The sequence below is a fragment of the Danio aesculapii genome, chromosome 16, assembly GCF_903798145.1.
Source record: "Danio aesculapii chromosome 16, fDanAes4.1, whole genome shotgun sequence".
Lineage (NCBI taxonomy): Eukaryota > Metazoa > Chordata > Actinopteri > Cypriniformes > Danionidae > Danio > Danio aesculapii.
The window spans coordinates 8,300,522-8,312,706 of NC_079450.1; the positions used below are offsets into that span (position 1 = coordinate 8,300,522).

General features: G+C 35.3%; 1 protein-coding gene across 1 annotated transcript in view; it reads left to right on the forward strand.

The window, feature by feature from the left end:
• The window catches only part of eif3ha (eukaryotic translation initiation factor 3, subunit H, a), a 135,753-nt gene that overhangs the window by 101,069 nt on the left and 22,499 nt on the right, over positions 1-12,185 (forward strand). The window contains exon 5 of the mRNA XM_056475787.1: positions 3,631-3,780. Within this exon, the coding sequence (XP_056331762.1) occupies positions 3,631-3,780 (150 nt within the window). The remainder of the gene's footprint in view (positions 1-3,630; positions 3,781-12,185) is intronic.

The window sequence follows — 12,185 nt, forward strand, 5'->3', positions numbered from 1 at the left end:
CCTACAGTTGATTTTGATATTCTGAGAAGAATCAGTTGTCCAGAAATATTTGTGTAGTGGACGTGAGGGGCTTTCACACCGCACACGGTAAGTGCTGCACTGTGAAACCCACTGATTTCAATGGACTGTGCCACACAAGAATGGATTGTTGAGCAAAGTGCATGTGCATCTCTCCATGATCTACACATGCTCAATGGAAAAACAAAGTCTGCACCAATAATATGCCAAGACATTTCTTTGTATTAAACTCTCCTCGAATTGACAATAAAATTACCTTATTTTAGCTATTTTTAAATGAGTATAATTTAAGTTGAGTCTTACAAAGATGGTATTTAATAAAATATTAACTAAATATTACAAAGCATTTCGCAAATGTGTCCAGAATTTGCATTTTCGGCTCAGAATTTGTCAGTGTATGCCTAATAATTAACGAACAATCGAAACGTAACAATCAGTGAGACTAATGATGCTGGATGAACACGAAGACACAACCACTTGTTAAATGAAACAAAAAGTATTTATTTAACAGAGAATGTCAAGCAATGAATATAGGAATTATAATGTAAATGTAATTTTAAATAATCGAATTAAACAAAGAAAACAGGAGTGTTGCCAAAACAAAGAAATAAATATAACAATGATCTAACTAAACCCCAACCAACTAAACTAACTAACCAAAGAAAAATGCAGAAACAAAGCGTAATCTTCAGCACGTAGCTTAACTAAACTTCATAACTACTTAAACATAATTACACATGTGGCAATGCCCCCATCAACTAACTAACAAATAGATATACTAAGCTGCTAAAATTACTAGAGTTCTCGTAAAGTACACACTGTTAGCCATTAGCAAAACAAGAGCTATTAATCCAATTCTCATAAAGATCGTTTAACTTGTGCAGCTCAATTTAGTATCTATTGAGAGGTTGATCTAATAAATCACTGACTTAATCGAGAGAAAACTAGAACACAGCAACAGCAATCAAACGAAGCAAAACACAAGTGAACAGGCCGGCTGACAGAAGTGAGGAGACTGGCTGTGAGCCAAGCGCTCTTCAAGAACAGCACAAGCGCACGGCTTTTATACTGTGCGGACCAGCTTCTGATTGGCGCGCCGATAGAGTGACTATGGGGATTGACAGCCCATTTGACCAATGGTTGCACACGTAAAACAGCACAGGACACACAGCGGAAAAGAGAGAAGAGCACGCAAAACAGAAAACAAACAACAAAACATACGTGACCCATAACAATCATATTGATTGTTCTTGAAATACCTACTTCTCATCCTTCTACACACAGATACTCTTCACACTGAAGTTATGATTTTTTAATTTGAAAAATGCCAATCTGCATCTGTTGCTTTAATCACCAAATGTGATCGGTGTCATTGCTTGTGATTTTCTTCCTTTATTTTTAGCTGCCAATTTGACTGAAATGATGTCTTGCATTACTTGTTGCTGCAGTTGGTCTGATCCTCCATGTCATGCCTGCTCATCATTTTACCAGTGTAGTTCTTGTCTTAATTGCTGCTTGCCACTATTTTCTTTAAAAAATAAGTGCAATAGATGATTGACATTTATGTAGGCAGCCTTTGATGTTGTTAAGGATGCGTCAAGGTTCATTAGCATTTAAAAAGAAATTAAAAGTACTTCAACTCTAATTAGTCATTATTTTCCATGCTTTGAATGATCATATCATAAAATATTTTGAACTGTTTTACCTGTATTTACTTATTGCCACTTAGAAGTTAATGTTGTTGATTTAGATTTCAATTCTTTTATTTTTGTCGTGAATTAATGGAGCACTGTGTATGCAATTGTCACTGGAATATTTGCAAGCTGAAGTGGGATTGGTCCATTCAGTCTTGTAGCTAAATATCCTGTTTTATAGCCATAAAGGTTATTATCTGGTTGAAGTGATTTTTACAAAAAATATGAACAAGTAATTTTAAAGACACCCAAATATTACACCCTAATAGATCAAAGTTTTGGGGTCTCGTTGGCTCACTAATAGGCCTGTCACTATTATCAATATTTCACTTATCACTTATCGCACAACAGGTCAATCATTTTTGGTGATGCAACATATGCAATATGCCCATACATAAAAACCAATTCTAGCAACATTTTAGCTGATTGTGCAACATCTCTATCTCTATTGGAGGTGTCCGTGTCAGTATGGTTAAAAAAACACTATAGTATTTATTATAAATTACTTCAGTATATTTTCGTGTAGGTGTCTGATAACTGAAAATAGATCTGGTCTCTGAAAATAGATTGCAGCCTCTATTACTTTTTACCTTGCACTTTACATTACCACTTAACATTTATTATTATTTATTTGATTAGCATGTGTGTTTTTTCAATTTCTATTTCCAATGTTCGCTTCGGCTGCGATTATCATGCCTTCGGTTCAATTCGATATCATGGTGCATTGACGATGCTTTCCATAAACAATTTGAATGATATCGAACATAAATAAGTTTACCTGCTTAAAGAAAACACTCTCTGAGTGTATCAAACAAAACTCAAGTACTTGCACAGAACACCACGAGCATTTATAGCAAATACACCAATGTAAATATTACCCCACTTTTGAGTGAGTTCTTAAATGCCTGTGATTGGTCGCATGCTCAACATAAAAGGCTGCGATTGGCTCTAATGGTCAGCGCGGCTCTGACGCTGTTCAGCAAACAATGACTCGGACACTGATGTTAAATGGCTGCGGCAATCAGCTAATCCATTATAGACAACGATGCGGTGGAGAACTTGCTCGTGTCTGGATCCACAAGTAACGTTATTGTTGTAACAGCCGAGAGAGGAGATAAGTTACCTCACAAGCACACCAGCAGGTCAAAAGGGCCACAGAGAGTGAGAGAGTTTACAGCTCTATTTTTTTTCCTAACTGGGTTCTGATGTATTTCCTGTCAGTGAAAGACTGTCTAGCAAACTCACAAGCAGTGAATCGTGAATGTGCTCAATTGTCTGCTTTTTAAGTAGTTGGAGCGTTACTCTTGGTCTCCTTCCTCGCCACAGTAGCTATCGTGCGTATGTGATAAAAGACGTCAGTACATAATAAACAGTTATGTTTATTACTGAACCGATAGCGAATTGTTCGCGTCTTCGACCCGGTGCAACGAGTAAACAATTCATTTGACACCCCTAGTATATATTAACATTATATTGAAACATCTGGTTATATTTTCCAAAACAACTAAGCACAGAATTGATGGATCAGAAAAATCTCAATCTCTAAACATTTTTTAGATTAAGAGGAAAATAAAGATGCGTCATGGATGACCAAAGAAGTGAGTTTACAGTTTACAACATACTTAAGTAGAAAGTTTGTGAATTAAATTGCATAACCCAAGAGAAACGATGCAAATCAAAAGGATAAGAGTTGGCATTTATGAGGGAAAAACTTTATGTATGAGACACCTCACACACGTTTAAAAACATTGACGGAGACATTGAGTACTTTTAGAGTACAGAATGTAGAGAGGGTTTCACTATTTTGGTGAAAACTTTTTTTTTTTCATGGCAAGGTTGAAATTTGCATGCAATTGCTGTTATTTAGTTGTGCATCACTGCAGATGACTTATCTCTGGATGTTTTCTGTTTTCGGCAGGCTGAAGAAGGCCGGCGTTGCCTATGAGCACATGTTCGAGGAGGTTCCCATCTTCATTAAGAACTCTCATCTCATAAACGTGCTGATGTGGGATCTGCAGGAGAAGAGCACACTGGCTGACAAGCATGAGCTGCTCAATCTGTCAAGCAGGTCAGCGTCACCATCTGCCCTCTGTTACCATTGTAGAAAAAAATGTCATAGATTTGTCGTGTGTTGATTCATCTCGTCAATCTATGTCTTTTAAACCCTTCTGCCACGGCTGTGTTTCGCCTCCGGAAATGAACCAAGGAAAAGCAATACACGCTGACATGCCCTGATGGCACAGTTTAATCTTGACACAAGAAATAGGGCTTGTGTGTGGCCTGGACCAGAGTAATACAGAATCCCGGCTTTAAGAAATGCTGAAAATGCAAAGCATGCAGTTGCCTTCAGGCGAACACTAATACAAACATCATACCTCAGATTTGGATGCATCTAGTATCGCATTAGTTGTGTGTGGGCAAGGCCTTCAGAGTCAAGGCAGAACGTCTGGCCTTTTTTGCAGCTTTAATGGCTATTTCACTGACATGCCAAACAGCCAGTCAGAGGTTTTTGTTTTTTTAGCGTATATGTTTCTGCAGTAAAACACATGTAAAACACTCCATTTGAAATAGTCTATGCAGGAAACTACACATTGTCATATTGTTACCCTGATGAAGGCAAGTTTTGCCGAAATGCGTAGGTGCTGTTTTTAAAGAATAACCATAACGAAGGCTTTTTCATTTTTTCACGTTTCAAGTGCCTTGGACTAATGATTTTGTTGTTTTTCTTTATGAATCCAAAGAGCACCGATACATTAACTACCCCTGAAACACTTTGTTGATTTTTCAATGTAAACTACACATTATGCACCTCTTTCGTGCACAACTCTATTAACCTGGAAATTTAAAAAAACACTATAGTATTTACTATAAATTACTTAAGTATATTTTCATGTACGTGTCTGACAACTGAAAATAGATCTGGTCTCTGAAAATAGATTGCAGCCTCTATTACTTTTTACCTTGCACTTTACCACATAACATTTATTATTATTTATTTGTTTAGCATGTGTGTTTCTTCACTTTCTAATTCCAATGTTCGCTTCAGCTACGAATATCATGCCTTCGGTTCAATTCGATATCACGGTGCATTGACGATGCTTTCCATAAACAATTTGAATAATATCGAACATAAATAAGTTTACCTGCTTAAAGAAAACACTCTCTGAGTGTATCAAACAAAACTCAAGTACTTCCACAGAACACCACGAGCATTTATAGCAAATACACCAATGTAAATATTACCCACTTTTGAGTGAGTTCTTAAATGCCTGTGATTGGTCGCATGCTCAACATAAAAGGCTGCGATTGGCTCTAATGGTCAGCGCGGCTCTGGTGCTGTTCAGCAAACAGTGACTCGGACACTGATGTTAAACTGCTGCGGCGATCAGCTAATCCATTATAGACAACGATACGGTGGAGAACTTGCTCGTGTCTGGATCCACAAGTAACGTTATTGTTGTAACAGCCGAGAGAGGAGATAAGTTACCTCACAAGCACGCTAATACAAACTTTTCAAGTGCCTTGGACTAATGATTTTTTGTTTTTCTTTATGAATCCAAAGAGCACCGATACATTAACTACCCCTGAAACACTTTGTTTGATTTTTCAATGTAAACTACACACTATGCACCTCTTTCGTGCACAACTCTATTAACCTGGAAATTTAAAATAGGATATTTATAGCAAGTGTCTTATTGCAGTCGTCTTGCGTTTATTTGTCTATTCTGAATATTTTTAAAACATTTGAGGATTTCTTTAGTGAGGGGAACTAAAATGCATTTTTATACTCTTGTAAATCAATTTATGTACAACTTTTGCATTTGTTTTTGCATTTATATACAACTTTTGCATTTATTTATGCAAGTTTAGCATTTTTAGAATGATTGGTATTTCATAAAAATACCCTTTTTCCCTCCTAAACACCAGATGCCCCTTTTACATGTGTAAATATGATTCCTTAGAGTCTTGATGACAAGTTTTTAACTTAGGTGAAATTTCTCAATGGTAGTGTAAATAAATACCCTTTTTACTCAAACACCTTAGTCCACAGTGAGTAGTTTCACTTCATACCTCTTTAAATGCTAACCAGCTGCTGCTCCACCCCAGCATACCCCCCTCCCCTCTTCGGTTGTAATATGAGGTATGGCGGACCATTCATGAGGAGCTAATCCAGTGCAACACACACACACACACACACACACACACACACACACACACACACACACACACAGCATTCCAAACAAATGTCAACTTCTACTGATTTTTTTGTCTGTGTGACTAACATGATGACAAAATGAGAGATTGCGTCAGGCCGTCACCTGCATGTATAATTGATCATTGTTTGACATTGCAGCCTTATATTATCAGTGTAAAATCTATTCAAACGAATGCATTTTACATTTGCAAATTATGAATTAAATTACTTACATCTTTTGGAAATTATAAGTTAGATTCTTTAAATGCCAGTTTGATGCAAGTCCAGCTTTGTATTTCCCATCTCAAAAGGGATTGTTTACAAAAGAAGGTGGGAGGAAGGTGGAATCCGTAGTGGGCACACATTAGGTCCCCATTTACACTAATACGTTTAAGTTTTAAAGTTTAAGTTTTGGAAACGCTGAAGAGGCCATTTTGGTTTTAAAATGCTGCTGCTCCGTGTCAGTGTGGATGTGGGAAAACTGAGGCGTGGCTGCAGACATTTGTTACCTGACTGAGGCTTTTTCTCAATATCAAGTGCACACAGTTCAGTATTGCATCCTCTCCTTGTAAGTTCAGATTTCGCAAGTTTTATATGGAAAACAAACTCTTAAGAACACGTCGGTTAAACCCTCAAAGGGAACAGTGTACTTATACTATAACGTCCACCCTGCTGGCTATGTTTTTTCACTTTCTGAGCAATGAAATGAAAACCTGATATAAGGAACTGCGTATTTTTATTTTGATATTAACAACTTAAGACACTAAAAGTGTTAAGGCGTCGTCTAGTTACATGTTTATATGATTGTCATCTTCACTGTATGCATATTTATAACAAAATGGAGCCTGTAACGACTGCCTCCTTTCATTTTCATTGAAAAATACGAAGCACACCCTGTCTCTTATGCTGAATATCAGTTTTAATAATCAGTAATGGCCATTATAAAAGTATAACGTACAACAAGTTTATACACCATAGGAAATAAAGTCAAGCAATCAGTCAAATGTGCAGAATCTGTATATGTGTTTACATACATTAATATATTATCTTTGCACTCAGCCGAAATGCATTACCTGAGAACAAGTAATAGATTCAAAAGACCAAGAGTCATTAGAAATAAACCAGATTAATTAATTACATCAAGTTTAACAACTATAGTGAGATGAGATCCAGTGGTAGATCCTTGATTAGTTGTCTGACATGCGTTGCTCTCACTTGGAGAGCTGTGCTCAAAGCACCCGCTCACTGCCTGGAGCTTGGACGTGTGCATATGCTGCAGCAGTTTAGCAGAGCAGTATGGACGGAGAGAACACTGTTTTAAATATAAAATGCATCAGTATAACGGGGCCGAAAAAAAAACTCATTAAATTCAAACATTGTAATAATGACACAAATACATTCAGACATTTTCTAATAAAACAAGCTGCTCTTTTTTTGTTTTGTTTAACTTGTCTGAGCTGGCAGAAATAAAAATCTACAAAATGTTACATTTATTCCAATGTCACCTTTAAGTGGTGTTCCTTATAGTCAGGTGTGACTTATTTCACAAAATACAGTTTATCTTGCACCATTAAATGGTTAGTTGCTCGCTATTTGCATTTAACATCATTTTTTATCCTCAATAACAGACCTATCGTCCACCGGATGAAAGCCACTGACCTAAAATTACATTTTCGGGGGGTCCATCAGTAATGCTTCTAGCTGGGACCGCACGTTTTATTCTCCTGCAAATAGTCTTCTCTTCTAAATTAATTTGGCTAATCCAGTTAGATTCCACTGAATTTTATTACAGATTGAGTCGAGTCTCTTTCCAGGAGAGCAGTTCCCAGAAATGAGCCTCATTATGTTCAGAATGAATCTCCTTTTCTATTTCTTTTCTTTCTTTTTTAAAGAAACCAATACGACAAGTAGCATCAAGGCCAGTATGTTAAGTGTGTTGAATTTAGAGTAAAGATTAAAGTCTTTAATGGGCATTTTCTACAGCACCGTATTAAACATGCTCTCTTCCTACTGTAACATTGGACTTCTTTATGTAAATTACATTCAATTTGTTAAATATTGAAGGCATGTTGATATGCAAATGTGGGCGATGAGTTGTTTTTGTAGAGTAATGCTTCTGCAAATGATCTCTGGCATTTTGAACATTGAGTAATTTTATTTTGTGACTCTTTTGCCTTTGGTACAAAATCACGGTCACACTTTATTATAAGGTTTCATTAGTTATTGTATTATGAACCATACATGTACAGCATTTATTAGTCATAGTTTATAACGCATTATTAACATCTAAACTCATGCCTGTTAACATTGGGTCTGCACTGTGAGTTAACAAACTAACAATGGTTGACTGTATTTTCATTAACTAACATCAGCTAATATGAAAAAATACTCTAATAAATGTATTGTTCTTTGTTTGTTCATATTAGTAAATGGATTAACTAACATTAACTAATACAACCGTATTGTTAATCATAATTAATGCAATGATTTCGATACAGTTTTATTTGTAGTCTTGAGTGAGAATGTTAAGACAAAGGCTTTCTCATTTAAACATTGAAGTTGTTTAGAGTAATTTTATCTAAATTAGTTCATCAAATCATAAATGTTTTCATGAAGTTGTAATGTACATACTTTTTTATTTCTGTTTTGTTTGTTCAAAAGTTTCGGACATGCATGCATATAGACATGACTTCACAAAAGATCTCTAGAAGATCTTGTGATACTAAAGACTCTGCATTGCAGCCTGCTATTATCAGTGTAAAATGTATTCGAACACATGTATAAATGAAAAGTGACGCTGTACATATGAAAAATGCTCAGCTGCAGTTTCTGAGGTGGTTGGTGTGTAAATCAACAAGACATCTGCACATGAGTGAACTGAATATTGCAATTGCTTTGAATCATGCGATGCTGAAAAAAATCTGCATTGCGTGAGAGAAATAAATAATTAGTGTGTATATATATATATACACTACCTGACAAAAGTCTTGTCATCGATCCCAGTTGTAAGAGCAGCAAATAATAACTTGACTTCTAGTTGATCATTTGGAAAAGTAGCAGATTTTTCAGATTAATAATCTGTTTAACTGCATCTTAATCATCACAAATACTGCAGAAGACCTATTGGAACCTGCAAGGACCCAAGATTCCTACAGAAATCAGTCATGGTTTGGGTTTACATTCAGTCTGGGGGCGTGCGAGCCTGAGGTATCAAGACATTTGTGCTGCTCATTACATAAACCACAGGAGAGGGCAAATTCTTCAGCAGGATAGCGCTCCTTCTCATACTTCAGCCTCCACATCAAAGTTCCTGAAAGCAAAGAAGGTCAAGATGGTCCTGGATTGGCCAGCCCAGTTATCAGGCATAAACATTATTGAGCATGTCTGGGGTAAGATGAAGGAAGAGGTATTGAAGATGAATCCAAAGAATCTTGATGAACTCTGGGAGTCCTGCAAGAACGCTTTCTTTGCCATTCCAGATGACTTTATTAATCAGTGATTTGAGTCATTGCAGAGATGTATGGATGCAGTCCTGCTAGCTCATGATGGAGTCAGTCACAATATTCATTCTGTTTCCACTGCACCATGACTTTATATTCTATACTGGACATTATTTCTGTTCAGTGACAAGACTTTAGTTTAAGCAAAGTCAGACCTTCTCCTAATTAAATAATTAAAAATCAAGGCATGATCATATTTTATTTTGGTATATAAGCGTAATCTAGAGGCCTTTGCCTTTCATATAAGCCACTTCAGATACTAAATGATCAACTAGAAGTCAAGTTATTATTTGCTGTTCCTAAAACTTTGATAGGCAACAAGACTTTTGTCAGGTAGAGTGTATATTTATTTAAAATTCACAATATCATGTAAAAATAAATGCAGATTCATTAAGCACAAGAGATTTCAACACTATAATAAAATGTATTATCCCCAAAACATTTAAACACTAATGCAAGTATTTTTTTTTTACTTTAGTATCAAACTTGTGTCCTGATTATTTTTAAGTTCTATTTTTACAGCATGTTAGACATATTTAGGCTACGCTGGCTGTTTGGTAGACATCATGGTTCCTCTAATGGAAAGAAAGAAAGATAGATCACCCTTTTAAGCCGTTTTAGAGCATAAAAATAAGTACTTACATTTGCATCAAAAAAGTGGAAAATATCAAGTTTTTTTAGGCTAATCACCGGCTCTGATCTGCACAGTACATTGATCTTTTTTATTTGATCAAAAGAGCGAGAAATATCTTTTCATTTGTCTCCCCATGATGCTTGAAGTAGTAGTTTCATGAAGGTAGGAACTGGAAATGTCATTTTTCTGACTGTTTACGCTCCCCAGCAGCCACAGCTGTTCAGGACTCTCTTCCCAAATCAGACTAATTGATAGACTAAATACTTGGGAAGTGAGCAGGTGTTTTGGTCTTTATAGTTAATGCTTTATGAGTCGGCACAATCTTTGCCATTTCCAGCAAAGTCTTTCATTTGTAATTCTGAACATCCCAGGAGTTAGTGTGTTTAATAGGCCCTGCTGGTGAAATCATTCAGCCTTCCCATCAGCACACAGATAATGATAATGCATTCAGCATGTAATTTAGGTCTTCCTGTGTACAGAGATGCCCTTTCCTTTCTCTGCAAATACCAATAGTTCTATAGAGCAGATGTGTCACTCTAAGAACACAGAGGCTCGAACGCATGTAATGATGAATGGTAAAGGAGTGAAAATTGTCCTCATTTGCTCACCCATAGTTTCATTCTTCTCTCCTGTAAAACATGAGGAAATTCATGGTGGTTGCTTTTTTCCATGCAGTTGACTATTCGTAAGATAAGCTTTCTCTTTAAACAGTAGCGCTGTTACATCCTTTAGATGTTATTAATGAACTAAAGGTATTTTTGACATAACTTATAATAGTTTTGTGTGCATTTAACCAGTGAATGTAGAAAACTACTGAAGACCGAATATCACTGCACTTGATTTATTGCCCAATGGAAACAAGTGAAAATATTGTACAGTGATGGAGAAGAGGTAGTTAGAGGTGCTTAAATCAAAGAAAGAAATTTAACAAAACATACCAACTGTATTAAACTGAACTAAATATCTTCAACGTGTCAAGTGTCTTAAAGGGCATCTATTTTACCCGTTTTTCAGAGATATATCCAGCTGCAGAACCGCAGAACCACACACGTTTCAGGCACACACAATCTAGCACACTCGATTTAGGCAAACCATATATGGTAATTTAACTCCTTAGCATTATCGCCACCTATTGAATTTCACAAATATAACTTCCCATTTCAGTCATTAATATTATTTCATAACGATCATTTGAACATCTCTGCAGTTTCTGAACCCAAATTATGTAAATAAAAATAATTGGTTAAAGACACTTATGACTTTATTCATGTGTCCACATACACAAAGAAAACCGTCAGACCATCTAATTGTAGGATTAAGTGTAGTAAACTAATTCAGGATCTTAATATTATCATACTTGGTTAATCACTTTGTTGTAAAATATAAAAAGCAAACGGTAATGTCACATTAAAATTAATTACTATAGTTCATCATTTAAACAATTTATAAGGTAGTTATAAACTGATTATCTTAACTGATTATCTGATTATAAACTAATATATTTTACTAAACTGTCACAGCTGTTAGTTATATATAAATTTACTTATTATTATTATTATTATTATTATTATTATTATTATTATTATTATTATTATTATTATTTTTGGATTAATTATTAATAGTAAATTTGTTTCTATTGCTAAATTTTGGTTTAAAAACAATATATTGCTTACTATAAATTACTACATTATTTAATGTGGGAAATCATTAAAGTTATTAGAAAATTAAGCAAATACACACTATTAAATCGCTTGAGTAAAATATTAATATAGTGTTATACATTTATTACATGTAAAATGTATTATTGCCCATATTAACTTGCTATTATTTCCCTCATTATAAATGAATCCATTATGTAAATTAAACCTATCCAATTTAGATCTTTCAGCAAGGCCAGCAAACGAGTATCTGCGATATTTACTCTGTCAGATAATAATGACAGATCATTCGTGATGACTGATAGAAAACTGTTCAGTCTATTATATTGAATGGTGATTGGAAACAACGTTCCCCCCATTCGCCCGTCTCGATCGCAATATTTGTGAAATAAACTAAAGTAAACACTATTGTTTGTGTACAATATTTATTTACCATATATATCAAAATATATCGATGACGATGTCCAAGAAGACTTTATTAACATT